Source organism: Lithobates pipiens, unplaced genomic scaffold (genome assembly GCF_037356315.1).
Source record: "Lithobates pipiens isolate NorthernLeopardFrog02 unplaced genomic scaffold, aLitPip1_a1.2 Scaffold_16, whole genome shotgun sequence".
Classification (NCBI taxonomy): Eukaryota; Metazoa; Chordata; class Amphibia; order Anura; family Ranidae; genus Lithobates; species Lithobates pipiens.
In genome coordinates, this window is record NW_027507748.1 from 636,081,577 (window position 1) to 636,100,821 (window position 19,245).

The following is a 19,245-nucleotide window of genomic DNA, read 5'->3' on the forward strand; positions in this document are numbered from 1 at the left end:
GGTAGACCAGTTTATCATGTCATTGGGGATCAGCGTATGTCAGTGTATGTCAGTGTGGGTCAGGTAGGTCAGTGTGGGTCAGGTAGGTCAGTGTGTGTCAGGTAGGTCAGTGTAGGTCAGTGTATGTCAGTGAGGGTCAGTATATGTCAGGTAGGTGAGTGTAATGGTCAGTGTATGCCAGGTAGGTGAGTGTAATGGTCATTGTATGTCAGGTAGGTGAGTGTAATGGTCAGTGTATGTCAGTGCGCATCAGGTAGGTGAGTGTAATTGTCAGGTAGGTAACACACACCGCCCCCGCCCCCGGTGCTGGGCTTGGACTTGCGGCCCTGATGCCTGTGCAGCCCCGTCCATACACCATATAATGCAGTACACAGCCCCAGAGTGATTATCAGTCATTGGTCAGCATGGCCATGGTGGGACAATAAGAATTGCACTGCACTGACCTAAGTGTGTTTGCCATAATGACCATTATGGTGGATACTCACTCAGGGGCTGTGTATTGGGGTGTATGGTCTGCTACATCAGCAGCATGGGCCATCAGGGCCACTATGTGCAGTGGGGGCCAGAGGGGTGGCCAGGACATCGAGAGTTTGTTCACATACTGTTTGTATTTAAAATTGCATATCATTTTTTTATTTATACAACTACTTAGACTGGTGTTTTTATATATCCGCCTGGAGTTCAGCTTTAAGAAATTAAACCGAGTTGTCTGGGTTAGTGTGTACACACATTCTCCACCTGTGTAATAAATTAACTACTGCGGTGAATTTCCGGCTCAGTGTAAGTTGCATCTGGTTATCTGACTCTACCATTTTCCTGACAATAGGCAGACACCAGATATCCTTGTGCTTCAGTGTTACCATAGTGAAAAAACTTGAGATCCTCTCTCACAGACTGTATCAGTGATGGGTCTTTGTGTCTGGACCGTCTACCTTTGCAGAATCCTCATAAGATGCCAGCTTAAGAAGTATTATAGAATTTTAGTTTTTTCTTTTAGCTTTTTTTATTATAAACAGTTTCTGATGAAGAATTGTGCATTCACTATAGAAGTCCACGGATTACTGAACCACATTTACAATCATAAGTGCCAGACTTCTTCATACATTGACCAACATTGGCCAATTCTTGCTGAGAAGGGCTCAGTTACTTAAGAAGGCTGTACACATGTAATGTGGTCTTTTTTTCTCAGAAACATTCTACTATACAAAGGAAAACATGCTAAAGAAAATCCAATTAGCTTTTCATCCAAACTCCTGCAGTCGTGATCTTGTGGACAGTAACCCATCGTACAATGGCACCCTATCACCGATGCGCCTGGTCCGCAGCACTTCCATGTATGTGGTTGGTGGTGGAAAACAGACTTCTAATGAGTCACTAAAAAAGTACAAAAGTACCACCAATATTGAGGAGACCGGGTGCTGCCATTTCAAAGATGAGGACTCTGCATGGATGTTTGCCAAGACACAAGACTTCCTACAATACCTCCAGGACCTGTTAGCCCTTAGAAAAAAATATCTGAGCAGTCTCCATAATTTGAGGTGTATGACAGGTGCCTCGGAATACTCTCCATCCAGCAAGCCTCCCATAAAGCCAACCTCCCATGAGACTGGTAACTGTAAGGTAAGAGAGAATTATGGGATATGACGGATGCTTAGAAAAATGGGTGTGGTTTTGCGTCACAATTATTATAAACATACTTTATTTCTAAGTAATGGCTTACTGCATGTAATATACAGTGGGGGAAATAATTATTTGATACCCTGCAGATTTTTCCCACTTACAAAGAAATGGTCTATAATTTTTATCATCGGTGTATTTTAACCACTTATTTACTGGCCACTTAAACCCCCCTCCTGCCCAGGCCAATTTTTAGCTTCCAGTGCTGTCATACTTTGAATGACAATTGTGTGGTCATGCTACACTGTACTCAAATTACATTTTTATCATTTTTTTCACACAAATGGAGCTTTCTTTTGGTGGTATTTAATCATCACTTGGGTTTTTATTTTTTGCTAAACAAACAAAAAAAGACAGAAAAAAAAAAAACATGTTTCATAGTTTGTTATAACATTTTGCAAACAGGTAATTTTTCTCCTTCATTTATATTCACTGATGAGGCTGCACTGATGGGCTTGCACTAATGGACACTGATGGGCTGTACTGATAGGCACAGATAAGGTGACCCTGATAGGCACTGATAAGACAGCACTGTTGGGCACTGATAAGACAGCACTGATGGGCCCTGATACATGGCAGTGATAGATGTCACTGATGGGCACTGGTAGGTGGCATTGGTAGGCAGCATTGGTGAAGAGGCACTGATTGGTGACATTTATAGGTGGCACGGTGGGCACTGATGGGTCTTACTGTGGGCACTGGTAGGTGGCACTGTTGTGCACTGGTTGTGCACTGGTAGGTGGCATTGGCAGGTGGGCACAGAAGCCTCTGCAGAGGATCTCCATGATCGGGACTGATGTCTCTCTCAAAGACGCAGGTGATCAGCTTTTTTTTTTCTCCTCAAGCTACCAGCGTGAGGAGAAAAAATAGCCGATTTCCGACTCTGTTTACATCACATGATCAGCTGTCATTGGCTGACAGCTGATCACATGGTAAGGGGTCAGGATAGACCCCTTACTCCAATCTGTGATCAGCCAAGTCTCATAGACTCGCTGATCACAGAACGTACCACGCTTGAGCATGAGAGGACGTCTATTGACGCCCTCCCGGCAAAGTAGGTCCACGCTGTAGCTGTCATTCAGCTATAGTGCGCATGGGAAGAGGTTAAATGATAGAGACAGAATATCAACCAAAAATCCAGAAAAAACACATAAAACAAAAACTATAAATTAAGTTGCAGTTCTGTGAGTAAAATAAGTATTTGATGCCCAACCAAAACATGACTTAATACTTGGTGGAGAAACCCTTGTTGGCAAGCACAGAGGTAAGACCTTTCCTGTAGTTGGTGACCAGGTTTTCACACATCTCAGGAGGGATTTTCTTTACAGATCTTCTCTAAATCCTTAAGGTTTCTTGGCAACTTGAAGTTTCAGCTCTCTTCATACATTTTCCATAGGATTAAGGTCTGGTGAGTGACTGGGCCACTCCATGACCTTAACCTCCCTGGCGGTAATCCCAAGTCCGGCTCGGGTTAGGAATTTACTGATAGGAGCGGTAACCCCGAGCCAGACTCAGGATCACTTCGCTCGATGCAGGGGAGGACACAGTGAGACTCCCTTACCTTGTCCCCTGGATCCAGCGATGTCCGCCGCGCTGTGTGATCAAGCTGTCCTCCGCTCGATTCACAGTGCCGAATGCCGCCGAGCTCCGTTCCCTGCGGCGTTACTGCGCACGGGAGCGGAGAACGGCGGCAAATTCAAAAAAGTAAAAACACACAAAACACACAGCACTGCAATCTTACAGATTGCAGTGCTGTACTAAAAAATACACACCCCCTTTGTCCCTAGTGGTCTGTGCAGTGCCCTGCATGCACTTTTATATTATAAATACAGTTTTTTCTGCCTGAAATTTGGAGATTGTCCATAGCAACCAAAACGTGTCCCTTTTTCAGTGTTTTAGGATTTGATTACATTATTGAATAATTTTTATTATTCTTTATTGTATTATAAACTTTATCATACCCGGGTGTCTGCTAGACTCTGGTTTGAAGAGATTTAAGAGCGTTATTCCTAAGAATTACAGGACTACAAAATAAAACGCCAGATTTCCATGCAAAATAATTGTACGGGTTTCAGCACCTAATTCCAGACTGAATCATACCGCCAGGGAGGTTAATGTGCTTCTTCTTGAGCCACTCCTTTGCTGCCTTGGTTGAATGTTTTGGTTCATTGTCATGCTGGAAGACCCATCCACAACCCATCTTCAGTGTTCTGGCTGATGGAACAAGGTTCTCATCCAAGATTTTACAATACATGGCTCTGTTCATTGGCCCCTCAATGCGGCAAAGTCGCCTGTATCTTTAACAGAGAAACAGCCCCAAAGCATCCTGTTTCCACCTCTGTGCTTGACTGTAAGGATGGTGTTTGTAGGGTTATAGTCAGCATTTTTCTTCGTTCAAACACAGTGAGTTGAGTTAATGGCAAAGAGCTTAATTTTGGTCTCATCTGACCACAACACTTTCTCCCAATCCTCGTCTGAATCATTTAGATGTTCATTGGCATGACTGTACATGTGCCTTCTGAGGAGGGGGACCACCATGTTTGGAGGAAGAAAAATGCTGACTATGACCCTAAGAACACCATCCCTACAGTCAAGCATGGAGGTGGAAACATGCTTTGGGGCTGCTTCTCTGCTGGAAAAAAAAACAACAACCCCCTTGTGGCATTTAGAAATACAAAGAAAAGTGTAAAATAGTAGCAACAACAAAGGCCTGCACAGGAGGGCCAAAGGCTGGCAGCACTACAAATAGATACATCCCCAAGTAATAAGAGAGACATTCCATCCCCATCCTAGAAGGGTTATGGAGCATGGACAAATCTGTCACCATGTACGGGTCTAGATCTTCAGGTTGTTAAGAACAGGTGTCTATGGTTTGCAACCAGCGATCCCAACTTTTGTTATGCCTATCTATGACTTTATCCCAGAGATCTTTTGACAGAGCCTTGCCACCCATAGTTGATTGTTTGCTTCAGTTGTACTATCAGGGACTGAAATGCTCCAGGGAAGTGCTTTACATGCTGAGCTGATGAAAATGATCATAGCTGATCACAGTTAAAAGTTGAATGGCTTTGTGTGCCATTAAGAAGGTGATCAGCTACACCTAATTGAGTAATTTTATGAGGGAGGTTATCCCTTTTCCATCTCAGTGAGTTTATATTTGATTTTTTTTTTCCATTGACATGTTGGTGTAATTTGCAGTGTGGTTATTAAAAAACAAAAAAAACATTTTAGGCAGAGTGAGATTGATACTTTCTCTTAGTATTTTTTCCTGTTTGTGACCTCACTGGGGTCTAAGAACTGGACGTATGTGGCCAATGCCAGGACAGGAAGGAAAAGCCTTCCCCACTCTACTAAAAATGTGTCTGTGTCCCCATTAGGCTGGGTTCACACTGCTGCGGGGGGAGATCCGGATGTGATTCGCACCGCAAATCACATCCGATCTCCGTAGCGATGCGAGTTCAGCCATACAGATAGTATGGCTGAATTTGCATCGCTCCCGCAGCAAACTCGCACGGGACCCTTTTTTTGGTCCGCAACAGAATCGGATCGCATGGGTGTTCACACCATGCGATCCGATTCCTGTGCGAGTCGGCAGATCGCACTGCGATATGCGGACGGATCTGGGGGTGTCATTAACATATCATTGACACTCCCAGCCGTTCGCATAGGGCAGTGTGAACTGCCGGCGGGAGTAATGCGATGCGGGAAAACGCAGCGGATTCGCGGCGTTCCCGCATCGCAGCGGTGTGAAGGCCGGAGATTCCTCTAGCTCCCTGTCCTGACAGAAGAAATGCAAAAAATCTCTCTCTAAAAAAAACTGATTACAACCTGATTAAAACCTGGCAGAGGTACACTCCGTTTTCTCAATTCTGAAACTTTTGGCATATTAATGTAGCATTTCATATTTTTATTTGGTTATTCATCCTTTGGTGCTGCCTACTTTTACCAAGCAAATATGTCCAAAATCAGCTGATCATAGACCAGTATATAGAAAAAAGTTTCTAGTACAATTTTATGATATTCTTTAAAATATTTTGAGTGCGATTACACTTAATCTACCAACTGTCTAACCTCCATTAAACTCACCACATTGAAATAGCAGCTCTGCCGCCTTGTGGGCGCTGCACAGAAACGTTAAAATCTTCAATGCCAGGCCCACATATGTGCACTGCAAACTCTATTAAAGCTGAAGTTTAGCTGAAAAAATATCTGCATTTATAGTGAGCTAACTTACCTGCAATGAAGTACAGTGCCTTGAAAAAATATTCATATCCCTTGAAATTTTCCACATTTTGTCATGTTACAACCAAAAACGTAAATGTATTTCATTGGGATTTTATGTAATAGACCAACACAAAGTGGCACATAATTGTGAAGTGAAAGGAAAATGAGAAATGGTTTTCAAACTTTTTTACAAATAAATATCTGAAAAGTGTGGCGTGCATTTGTATTTAGCCCCTTTTACACTGATACCGCTAACTAAAATGTAGTGGAACCAATTAACTTCAGAAGTCACCTAATTAGTAAATAGAGTCCACCTGTATGTAATCTAATCTCAGTATAAATACAGCTCTTCTGTGAAGCCCTCATAAGTTTGTTAGAGAATCTTAGTGAACAAACAGCATCATGAAGCCTAAAGGAAAACACCAGACAGGTCAGGGATAACATTGTGTAGAAGTTGTGGAAAAATTGTGGAGAAGTTTAAAGTTAGGTTTTAAAAAAAATCCCAAGCTTTGATCATATCATGGAGCACTGTTCAATCCATCATCTGAAAATGGAAAGAGTATGGCACAACTGTAAACCTACCAAGACATGGCCGTCCATCTAAACTGACAGGCCGGGCAAGGAGCACATTCATTAGAGACAACTATATGTCGTGCACGCCACAAATCTGGTCTTTATGGAAGAGTGGCAAGAACAAAGCCATTGTTGAAAGAAAGCCATAAGAAGTCTTGTTTGCAGCTTGCGAGAAGCTATTTGGGGGACACAGTAATTATCTGGAAGAAGCTGCTCTGGTCAGATGAGACCAAAATTTAACTTTTTGGCCTAAAAGAAAAAACGCTATGTGTGGCGGAAAACTAACACTGCACATCACCCTGAACACACCATCCTCACCATGAAACATGGCAGTGGCAGCATCATGTTGTGGGAATGCTTTTCTTCAGCAGGGACTGGGAAGCTGGTCAGAGTTGATGGGAAGATGGATGAAGCCAAATACAGGGCAATCTTAGAAGAAAACCTGTTATGCTGCGTACACACGACCGGATTTTCTGGCAGACTAGGCCCGACGGAATCGTTTTTCACATTAAAAATCCAACGGACCTAGAAATAGAACATGTTTCAAATCTGTCTGACGGACTTAATTCCTATCGGGAAAACCGTTCGGTTGTATGCTGGTCCGACGGACCAAATACAATGCAAGGGAAGCTATTGGCTACTGGCTATTGAACTTCCTTTTTTAGTCCCGTCTTAGGTCATCACATTCAAAAGTAACGGACTTTCAAACGGACTTAGTCCGTTCGTGTGTGGCCAAATATGTTCGTTCAGAAGTTCCGTCGGAACCCCGCCAAAAATCCGTCAGGAAAACCGTCAGACCTAGTCTGCCGGAAAGTCCGGTCGTGTGTACAAGGCATTAGAGTCTGCAAAAGACTTGAGATGTGGAGATTCACATTCCAGCAGGATAACGACCCTAAACATACAGCTAGAGCTACAATTGGGATGGCTTAAACCAAAGCATATTCATGTGTTAGAATGGCCCAGTCAAAGTCCAGACCTAAATCCAATTGAGCATCTGTGGCAAGACTTGAAAATTCCTGTTCACAGACGCTTTTCATCCAATCTGACAGAACTTGAGCTATTTTGCAAAGAAGAATGGGCAAAAATGTCACTCTCTGGATGTGCAAAGCTGGTGGGGACATCCCCCAAAACAGTGCAGCTGTAATTGCAGTGAAAGGTGGTTCTACAAAGTATTGACTCCGGAGGGGTGAATACAGATGCCTTCCACACTTTCCAGATATTTATTTGTAAAACATTTTGAAAACCATTTATCATTTTCCTTCCACTTCACAATTATTTGCCACTTTGTGTTGGTCTACCACATAAAATCCCAATAAGATACAATAACGTTTCTGGTTGTAACATGACAAAATGTGGAAAATTTCAAGGGGTATGAATACTCTTTTAAGGCACTGTAAGTCTCATGTTGTGCAGGAGGCTGGATTCTGTCAAAATCTTCTGTGTATGGTGACTGACCAGTCCACTTTCTGCCTCTGAACTTCCAGTGGGGTTATTAGCTTGAGGTCTTCTGAGAAGCTGCCATGAATGAGGACCAATGAGGACCTGTCCCTATGATTAACCCCCGGTGGGCAAAGCAAAATAAATCAGGGTGTGTGGTTTGGAGGAGACATATAGGCTGAGGCTGCTTTTTATCCTTTATTCACCTGGGCTGGTCGGGAGTAGCGGCGATCCTTTGCTCTTTTTGATTGCTGTATTCTTGTGTTCACTATTGCTTGATGTTGCCACTTGGGATGTCAGCTTCTCATATTTTTTGCAATATGACTTAGAGTATGAAGTTTGTGTGATTTTTCCAATTTGCTGGTTATATTCACCTTATTTGGACTTTTGTGATAAGTATGTGGACTGGTTTTCTGTGATTTTATTGTTTTTGTGTGTGTAATAAAGTTTACTGTTCCATGTATTTTTCCAGATATAGTGGTGTAGATATTTTTTGTTAGAGGTTGCTGCATGTATACTGATTGTTCTCTTTACTTTCTACACTCAATAGTGCTGGTTCGTTTGGCCGATGTGGTCAGGTATTTTGGATATCTGTATTCCCATTGGGCAAATGCGCTCTCTCTTTATGTTACTGTAACCATTTTATCTGAGACTGAAAGTGAGAGAAAATCCAAAATTTCCTTTGCTTTGGAGTAATTTCCTCTTGCTACCTTTTGAGCAGTACCCAGGCTGCCTTGTATACGGCCACGGCAAACAGATGGTCTATCCTAAAATTACACAGGTTCCAGGGCCCATACAAGGGACCGAACCCTTCGCTCACCTGACTGAGCTTGTTTAAACCCTCACTCCAAGGAATAATCACCCGCTGAGTACCGTGCCTGTTTCCAGGACTCCGCAAGCAGGTCTGGAAAGATAACACTCCTTCTGCTACACTTCCCGGACATTTGCTGTGGATATACTTTCTATTCACATATTCACACAGAGTCCAGTTCTTAATGAAAAATCTAAGGATCCTGTATTCACTATATCTGGTATCCCACAGTACACAGAACATGGAAATGCAGTTATTTTAGTAAATATAAACTGCTATATACCATTTCTCATCAGTGGTATATATAGCAGTCTTGTGACTTCTATCAGTGTCTGGTTAAAGCTTGTAGGAGGAGTTTATATTCTCCTTTGACTGTCCTATGTGGCTGCAGGACCCCTGACCGTCTGTCTGAATAGTGCTGATTGGCCCTGTGCTGATCACATGCACCCTCCCAAAAAAACAAAAACAAAACAAACAACTCTTTAGCGTGCAGAGTGCCCCAATGCTCTGTATTATCTAGTGATGGATTAGGGACATTGCTTGATGGCTTGAACATTATCCATCAAATGGTGAAACTTATTACAGTTCTCAGTTGATGGTAGTTAACGGTAGGGTAGTTAATGGAGGGTCTTCATGTAGGAGGTATTTGTACCTTTGTAATGATCAAGTAAGTTGACTCTAACTAGGCCTTCCTTGGCTGGACTGTACTCCTCTTCTCTCAGTGCTACCCCATACCTTCCGGACCAATCACTGTGAGGGATCCCTCTGCAGCCCCTCCCCCTTAGTGGGAGAGCAGGAAATAGCTCAGCAGCCCTCCTCTCTGCTCAGGTCTTCCAAGCAGCCCAGCACACTGAACCGCAACTCCACCTTATCTAGAGGCTCTCACAATGCTCAACAGAATAGGAAGAGCATCCCTTAAGGGGGAATTAAACCAACTCCACCTGCCTACAACCTGGTGTTTCTACAGGACAAGAAGTGAAGTATAAATCCCCCCAATGACAGGTTTTAGCCTTTTCCTTCTTTTAGTAATGACACAGACACCAATAATAGGTCTAATCATCTCTTATGCTATCCAAAACAAAATAAAACATTTTGGTTGAATCTGGGCAGAAGAAGCAAAAAAAGTGACCAGGTAGTGAGTTTTAGTGCACTTTCATGTGGATTTGCCTTTAGTAAATAAACCTCAATGTGTGAAAGGCATTTTAAGTGAAGTTGAGCATTGCTATGGATATATACTGTAGAAGTGTAGATGAAGTAGTTACTTACTTACATATAACATGTGCTTATGACACTATGTTGAATTGATTTTGCCTTGTGTGTGATTAAAGAATGTTCAGACTCCGCTAGGAGCCTCCCCCCTGTGTTTCTGTGGGTGTGGCCAAAAGAGAACAGCCAGGGCCGCTACAAGGGGTGGGCAGAAGTTGCGCATGCCCTGGGCGGGACCTTTTACTGGAGGAAGGGGGCGCAGTAGAGGCCACGCTACAGGCCGCAAGTCCTGGGGCCGCAGCACTCCCCTCCCACCTCCTCCTCTTGTTTGTCACACAGCGCCGGGAGCGCTGTGTGTCAGGGAGCTGGGTCTGTGTGTGCTCGGCGGTGCCGTAACAAGGTCCCGCCCCCCTAGACTGGCTCATGTGGTAGCAGATTGAATCTGTGTTCCACCTATCACACGAGCCGGTCTAGTGGGGGCAGGACCTTGTTATGGTGCCGCCGAACACACAGACCCAGCTATGTGACACACAGTGCTGTGGGAGATGTCCGCTGTGTGATCCAGGGCAGGTTGTGTTGAATCTGCATTCATAGGCAAAGTGAGGCTGCAATTATGGGCACAGAGAGGCTGTGATTATGGGCACAGAGAGGCTGCAATTATGGGCACAGAGAGGCTGCTATTATGTTCACAGAGAGGCTGCTAATATGGGTACAGAGAGGCTGCGATTATGGGCACAGAGTGGCTGCTATTATGGTCACAGAGAGGCTGCGATTATGGGCACAGTGAGGTGGCATTGATGGGCACAGTGAGGCTGCAATTATGGGCACAGCGGTAGGCTGCATTTGATGGCCACTAGTGAGACTGCATTGATCTCTTTTATCATGTCTGCAGTCTCTGACCCTTTGCCTGCATCATGTCCTCAATCTATAACCATCTCTTGTCTTATATCATATCTGCAGTCTCTGAGCAGAGTTTGCTTAATTAGCAATGGTATTGGTAATATGCAGCAGGAAGGGGGTTAATGCACTATCACTGATGCATTAGTATAGATCCCATTGTCTGTAGGCACTGTAAATTTTCACAGCGGGGTGGCGCAGTTTTTTTATCTTGGCCCTGGGCACCGGATGACCTTGTCCCGGCACTGGGAACAGCGTATGTGCCCAAAGGCTTGCAGATTCTGGATATGCACCTCCAATTTTATCTATTTCCTCACCGGGACTAAGGCACTCCTTGGACACTCTGTTGGGGGAGCCCCAAGACCCATCCAACGCCTAATAACTTTCATTTTTACAGCAGCTGGAATAACGATCACAAGATCTTGGAAATTCCCAGTGCTAAATTTTGACCTCTTAAAAAAACAAATTGTCCTGGATAATGTTAAACGAATGCCTCTCTGCCATTTTGCAGGATAAGCTTCCCTGTTTCGAAAAAAACCTGGGATCCTTGGATCACCTACCTGATGGGAACAGCCTCTTAGTGCCCTAGGGGGAGGCTCGCTGTTTCTTTTCCTTTTCTTCTTCCTTTACCTATTCCTTCTTTCCTTCCTTGTCCTTTTTCGCTTCTTCCCATTTATTAAACCTTTTGATAGTTTGGGAAGAAACATAGGACTGCTGGTCGGTCACCATTGGTCCCACTCCCCATCTGATGACTGTGTATGCAAACACAAAGACCAGCTACCATTGATCAATTTATGGTTGGGATGACCCCTCGTCTTAGATAGAGGACGATCCCCAGTCATGCAGTTCCTCTTCTGAGGATGTGTTCTTTGTTATTAGGAAATATAGTCACAGCCCAAAATGATGCTATACTGGTTCCTTTGCCTCTTAGTGTCCTAGGGGGAGGCTCACTGTTTCTTTTCCTTTTCTTCTTCCTTTACCTATTCCTTCTTTCCTTCCTTGTCTTTTTCTCTTCTTCCCATTTATTAAACCTTTTGATAGTTTTGGAAGAAACATAGGACCGCTGGTCGGTCACCATTGGTCCCACTTCCCATCTGATGACTGTGTATGCAAAGACCAGCTACCATTGATCAATTTATGGCTGGGATGACCCCTCGTCTTAGATGAGGATGATCCCCAGTCATTCAGTTCCTCTTCTGAGGATGTGTTCTTTGTTACTAGGAAATATAGTCACAGCCCAAAATTATGTTATACTGGTTCCTTTGCGATCAATGGTGTCCCTAATGCTATCATGTATTGGTACTTTTCTTTACTTTATTGTATGGGTTTATATCTGTATGGTTTACCTTAATAATAAAAATGATTGGAAAACAATGTACAGAATGTACAGACTTCAGAAAGCCTTCAGATTGGCATTAAGCAGCAACAATGTCAATAAAACTGCTGTACTGAAAGAGCTGCTTGAACAAGTTATAAAAGAAGACAAGGCTCTCGATGCCAACTGTCTTGGTTTTGCCAGGACAGTCCCTCATCTCTGTCTTCAGTCCTGGTGATGCTGTGTCTCGGATTGTGTCCAGAGATCATAGCATCACCCTTATATGAGTTACAGAACAAGTGCAGTAACTCAGAAAGGGTATTAGCTGAGGGGGAACATGGTCGCAAGTGTGGGGTCCCCTATAATCAGGGACAGGACTGCCCAAAAGCTGGACATATCAAGTGTGAGATGTAGGTGGGGGTGTTCTGAAGACTGGGATGAAGATAATTGCAAGGGCATTCCATTACGGGTCCTCTTGTCCAGTAGCAATGAACTGGGCTGCTATAATAAAAGTTACACTGCTGCATTTTGTGTATTTCTGGGAGTATCTTTCATTAGAAATTACACTACAGAAAGAAATTGGGGAATACACCGTTGACTACTGTTTTTTTTACACAGGTCACAAATGGAAATTTGGAGCATCATCTCAACAGTGACATCCAAGATGCAATTGCTTATTTTGACTCAGTTATTGCAGAACTGGACATGGAGAGGAAAATAAGGACATTCCCAAGTGATTTCAAGCATGCCGATGTTGACTTTGATGGTTTGTGCTTTTTTTTTTTAAATCAATATATATAAAGATGGTCTAAAAGTCGCCTACCAAAAGAAAAACGGGACAGAAATTGCTGATCTCCTTCTGAACTGCTGGTTACCTGACTTCAGTATTTTCTGCGTCACTGGCCCCCCTGAACAAGTATGCATTTCTAGAAAGACTGCGTAAATTCTTAAAGTGACAATTTCCTATAGGAGATATGAAGTTGCTTTTTCTGATCTCCTTAAAATGCTAGTTTCCTGGCTTTTATTCCCACTTCAATATATTCTGAGCTACTGATCTGAAACAAGTATAAAATGCAAAAAAATCGGTGAAAAGTCAGAAATCCTTTAATGCTTCTTTGGCCTGACTTAAAGTGGTTGTAAAGATAGAAGGTTTTGTACCTTAATTCATTCCATGCATTAAGGTAAAAAAAAACATTTAGGCACAGCTCCCCCCGCATTTCGCCTAAATAAGTACTCATCTGAACCCGATCCTGGTCCAGTGCTGTACACGTCTGAGCCATCTTGTCCCCTCTCCCGGCTCTCAGAGGCTTGGCTGACAATCAAAACCCATGAGCAGAGTGGGGGGTAGGGCTGAGCCTATTGTGTCTATCGGGAGCAAGCATGCATGAGTGCCCCCATAAGAAGCATCTTGCTATGGGGGCATTCAGCGGGGAGGCGGGATGGGGGTCCAGGGGTGGGGACCCTTAGAAGAGGAGTATTGGGACTGCTCTGTGCAAAATTGCATAGAGCAGGCAAATATAACATGTTTGTTATTTTAAAGAAAAAATCCCGGAAGGTTTACAATTACTTCAAAAAGGAACTACAGTCTGCTCACATAATTTGAAATAAAAAAAATCTTTGCCATTCTGAAGCTTCCCGCCAACCACTTTGCATATTATTTTATATATACTGTGATTCTGTACTTGCCAAATATTCTGCAGAAATCTCCCTCCACTGAGTCTAACTGCAGCCATTTTAACTGTGGGCAGCTGAAGCTGCTGGTTCACTTCCTGGATTCACACGCACGCGCACACGCACACGCACGCATATATATACAGACAGACACATTCACTCCTCTGCTTGCCTGCACATTTCTCCTCTGTGGATGAATAAACATTGATCTCTGCGGTCTCCTATTATCTCCCCCTTCATCCAGCCCCCTCCAGCTCTGCAGTTCTGCAGCTCTGATTGGCCCTTCAATGACTCATGTAAAAGTAAATAGACAGGCCCGGTGAACACAACCGCACCGGACTGCTGCACTGAGACCGCGGATGCATATGTGTGAACCCAGCATAAGAGCTAATCTGCATTCTTGTTCTGGGTTAGTGATTGAAGCAAAAGGGTGAGTATGACTGCCACATAGCTAGCATTTCTATGATGAGAACCCAGCAATGGCAGCCTATATATTTCTTACAGGAAATATCCAAACACACTGTACCCTGTTTTATTCAACCGATTCTAGCTCAGTGTTCCCCAAACTGTGGCCTGAGGACTAGATGTGGCTTTTCACTTGCCTTTATCTGGCCCTTGGAGCACTCGTCCTGCCACTAACACTTACAATGAGACACCATTCTTTTCGCTGACACCAACAATGGGGCATTATTCCTCCCATTGACACTAATAATACAATACAATAATACTCCCACTGACATCAACGATGGGGCACTATTCTTTCCACAAATACCAACAATGGGGCACTATTCCTTCCACTAACGCCAACAATCGGGCACCCCACTTATACTAACATATGGACACTGTTCCTTTCACTAATACCAGTGGTACCAGTCTCCAAACTGTGACCCGAGGACTAGATGTGGCCTTTCGCCTTGCCTTTATCTGGCCCTTGGAACACTATTCCTCGGACTGACACCCACAATGAGACACCATTAGGTGTTATGTAATTTTTGTAGTCCCACAGATCGCTGGGACGTTTTCTACTTCCACTGTCTGGACAGGGGCTCAAGTGGTGTGTTCTCTACTCCCTAAAGACTGAAGAGCATCAACTTTTTTAAATCTACGATGAATATATGCCATTTAGATCATATTGCTCCCCCCACCCTCCCAATGTAATGTACCCAATAACAACTTAAAGTACATAAACCATAGACATTAGGTGCACATTACAGTTTGGATCTTAAAAGCTCACCTCATCTTCAGTTTGTAATGTACAGTAGTGATGAGCATCTTCATCTTGCGGCCGACGTGCACAATACTTAGTTCAATATAATCCCACATGAGCATGTGCACAAGAAACCTCCAGAAAGCTTTGAGGGGAGCCCCAAGATATCGACTGCCTAGAGGCCTCCCCAGAGTTTAATCCAGCACTGTCCTTTGTCGGGAGAAACTTCCGAATACTCACTCAATGAATAAAGGTTTCTGCACATGCAAGATTGAGGTGCGAATGTCCTTTTTGCAAGGCAGAGCATGGTGGTATCTGCCTTTAACCCAAATTATGGTAGCTGCACACCTTACACTGTAGTAGGTACACTTTGAGGGCCAAAATGTAGGCTTTATGCAGAGTTACAAAAAAGATGCCACTGCCCCGCCATCGCAGTAAGCAGCATAGGAAGGCTACATAAGATAAAAAAAAAGGGCCAAGGATAAATTCAAGGGAAAAAAAACAAGCTTACTTACTGATCAGTTCTCAGACAATGAATTAAACCTGTCTTCACTTTATTTTACTTAAGAGTAGGATTAAGTGACCTCAGAACAAAGATATTATTTGAGCAAGAATATTATCTAATTCAACCAAGCCAGTATAAAGCCTTGTTCACTCTCAGGACATCAAACTATGGCCCTCCAGTTGTTCAGAAACTACAATTCCCATAATGCCTAGACACGTCTGTGAATTTCAGAGTTTTACAATGCCTCATGGAATATGTAGTTCCGCAACAGCTGGAGGGCCATAGTTTGAGGATCCTTGCTCTATACCCATTACCTATATTTATGCAATATGGATTTAGTACTGTTTGTTTTCTTTATGCAGTGGCCACCAGTAGCCGGGAACATAGTTTACATTCAAACTGGATTCTGCGATCACCACGAAGAACCACAGAAGAGATCATTAAAGCATCAGCCTACAGCCAGTCTTGGAGAAGTAGCTTTGGGACCACAAATATGAAGAGGATAGAACGTTATCCAATTTATTTGCCGAAGGCTGTGGAAGGGGCCTTTAACACACTGAAATTTAAACCTAAGCCTAAGCGAAAATAAGTGAAATATAGAAAGGTTAAAAGACTATGTTAAATTGAACCTAAAATGCTTGTGCATAAGGGCTAGTTGCCATTGTCGCTGATGGGACAGATCAATGGTAACTTAGGTGGATATGGAAAATTCCAGTTTGGAAATAACTGAAGGATGAATTAGGGCCAGTTCACCTAATTCTCTTGTTTTGAGAAGATGATAATCAACAATCTGTTTTATTAGTATCTGCCAGGGGCTCAAGTGGTGTGTACCCTACACCAGAGAACTCAACTTCTCCACAATGCCACATCCATTAGGAGAGGATCTGAGTTACATTGGTGGATTTTCATGTATACTGAACCAAGGAACCATGGGGAAGTAACATTGCCAATGGAGTCTACATAACACCAACTATTATTAGAAATTCAGGAAATCTTTGATGAAAATATACCTTGCTTTGGATCACTTGCTACCCTGCAACAGACACTCTACAGCAGACCAGAGGACATCAATGTCTGCTAGTATGCAGGCAATTACATTTTCAACAGCATCATCAAACGTACCTAGCAAATTGACCAAATACATTATAATCTCACAAAGATTAGACTGTTGTTAAACCTCTACAAAAAAAACAGCACAAAAATGATTATTGATCAAGAGAATGTTATTCTGCTCTGCTCTTCAGTTACCTATTTCAAGCTAAAGGACATTTAGAATTGAAGTATTTGTATAGGCATGACCCAAATTCACCCCAGATCTCCCTCTCAAGCATATCCCGCATTATTTTTTCTTTTACATCATTCCTGTAGAAATTATGACAACCCTGTAACGTCATCAGGAGGCCTATAAAATTCTTGCTGGGGCAGCTTTTGGGAGGAGGGATTACCAGGATGCTCTAAGTCAGTCCCCAGACCTACATCTTCCAGGAGCCCTTTCCCTACACACACAACCAATCAGCTTCCAGGTTTTATTGTCAAAGCTTAATTGAACAAACTGAAGTTAGAAGCTGATTGGCTACCATGCACAGCTACACCAGATTTAGCGCTCTTCGGTTTCTAGATAATCAACCCCACTATGTGGGCAGACTCTTGGCAGCTAAGACAGGAAAGTTTCATTGTTTTAATGTGAAAAGATAAAGAATGTGATACATAAAGAAAGGGACAGGCAGGGGCAGGGTTAAGTTGATTTCTGTAGCCCAGCAAGGGAGAATTTAGGCAAGACTGACAATGCTGCTTGGGATTTCAGTGCAACAGAGGTAACATTGTCAACCAACAACAGAACGTTAGGTCCTGATTCATTTTCTGGCAGGATCAGCACATATTTTGTCTGTACTTGCAGTGTTTTTATTTCCATTTCAGCTAAAGCTCTTTTCAAAAACAGAACATCATATATTTATATTTATATATATATATATATATATATATATATATACCCCTGGTATCAGACTGACAGCACTGGGCAATAATGAGCTTGATTGGCTTAGAGGGCTGTGCTAGCCTGTACCAATCCGAGGGGATTGCTAACAGCTAATATGAAGATTAATTCAAGTACTTATATGAGCTATAGTTAAACATAAATGCAGTGATTTTTAATTAAAAACTATTTACTGGATTAAACAGTTATTTTTGACCACCTGCCGAGTGCTCACAGTATATATACTGTGAGCGGGCGGCAGGTACAGGCGTGCATGTATGTGACCGGTCTTGTTCCAGATTTGGGGTGCGTGCATGATTGGACACGGCCCAAGTCTGGAGGCAGATTTAAACCAATAATTTCAGCTGAAACTTGTTAATCAGCTGTGTCCAATCACGCACAGAGTTCTTTGTTTACAAACACTCAGGACTCTGAGTGCACAGGAACAGTGGTCTGGCTTTTTCTTCTCCCTGAAAAGCAGAGAGAAAAGATAGCCATATCAGAAAGTAAAAGCAGCACACATTGTCCTTAGATGTTAACCCTTTCCCAGCCAGTGTCATTAGTACAGTGTCAGTGTACATTACTATCACTGATCACTGTATTCATGTCACTAGCGACATCAGATAGTGACCTTCCCAGATAGTGTCTTTTAGCTCCAGATTGCCCGCCACCCTATCAGAGTCCCACTATAGATTGCTGATCATACATTCCTATATATAATTTTTTGTAGATGCTATAACTTTTGTACATACCAATCAATATACACTTATGAGGATTTTTTTTTTTTTTTTTTACCAAAGACATGTAGCAGAATACATTTTGGCATAAATCTATGAAGAATTTTAATTTTTTTTATTAGATAGGTTTTATAACAGAAAGAAAATAGAAAGTAGAAAATATCAGGGTTGTTTTCCTCTAAATGTATTAGTCTTTTTTATTTATATAGTGATGATCAAATACCACCAAAAGAAAGCTCTATTTGTATAGTGCTGAATAGCAAACAATGTCTTGGTCATGAAAGGAGTAAAACCCTTTGGAGTTCAAGTGGTTAACAATCTGCCTGGAGTTAAAGTGGTAGTAAACCTGCTGAAATTTTTTATTTTTTTTCTGACCTGCAAGGGAAAAGGCATAATGAGCTAGTATGCACCGCATGCTAGCTCATTATGAAATACTTACCTTAGAGCGAGGCCCCGATATCTTCAACGATCCCCGCCGAGGGAGCTGACATGTTCCCTCAGCGTGTCTTCCGGGTATTGCGGCTCTGGCGCTGTGAGTGGCTGAAGCCGCGATATCGTCACACATGTGCGCGGGAGATTTCTTTCCGGCAAAGTCGGCGTCTGCTGGGATTTCAGCCGAAAATCCCCTGTGCGCATGCGCCACTGCAGTCAGCAGCGCATTGCAAGGGGAATATCTCCTAAATCATACAGGTTTAGGAGATATTTTGTTTACCCACAGGTAAGCCTTATTATATCAAAAAAAAAAAAAAAAACAGTATACAACCGCTTTAAAGTGTTACTAAACCAACAGTAAAAATCAATGTGTATATGCAGTAAAGCATGCATGTTATACTCAATGTGGAACATAAGGGGTTAATCCTCTGCATTGTAAAAAAGGCTGTTTGATCCTGTCTCCTTTGAGCCTCCCCTTCTTCCACAGTCCCCAATATATCTCCAGATTCTAGAGGACAAGCTGCACATGCTCAGTTTGATGTGTATTGCCACAGAGTTTTTTCTTCTTGGTAGAGTGAATG

At 42.8% G+C, this 19,245-nt stretch overlaps 1 protein-coding gene across 1 annotated transcript; it reads left to right on the forward strand.

Annotated features, from left to right (window-relative positions):
- Positions 1–964: 964 nt before the first annotated feature.
- Positions 965–17,463, forward strand: CUNH13orf42 (chromosome unknown C13orf42 homolog). The gene is made up of 3 exons (XM_077484639.1): positions 965–1,620; positions 12,759–12,906; positions 15,886–17,463. Exons 1-3 carry the CDS (start codon positions 1,216–1,218, stop codon positions 16,110–16,112), a joined length of 780 nt encoding a protein of 259 aa, XP_077340765.1. The 5' UTR covers positions 965–1,215; the 3' UTR covers positions 16,113–17,463.
- The last annotated feature ends 1,782 nt before the right edge of the window (positions 17,464–19,245 follow it).

What these genes read in the sequence shown, in the direction of transcription:
- CUNH13orf42 (XM_077484639.1), top strand. Translation starts at nt 1,216, where the DNA reads ATGCTAAAGAAAATCCAATTAGCTTTTCATCCAAACTCCTGCAGTCGT. An exon ending in ATGAGACTGGTAACTGTAAG is followed by an intron (nt 1,621 to 12,758) that starts GTAAGAGAGAAT and finishes TTTTTTACACAG; the next exon opens with GTCACAAATGGAAATTTGGA. An exon ending in TGCCGATGTTGACTTTGATG is followed by an intron (nt 12,907 to 15,885) that starts GTTTGTGCTTTT and finishes TTCTTTATGCAG; the next exon opens with TGGCCACCAGTAGCCGGGAA.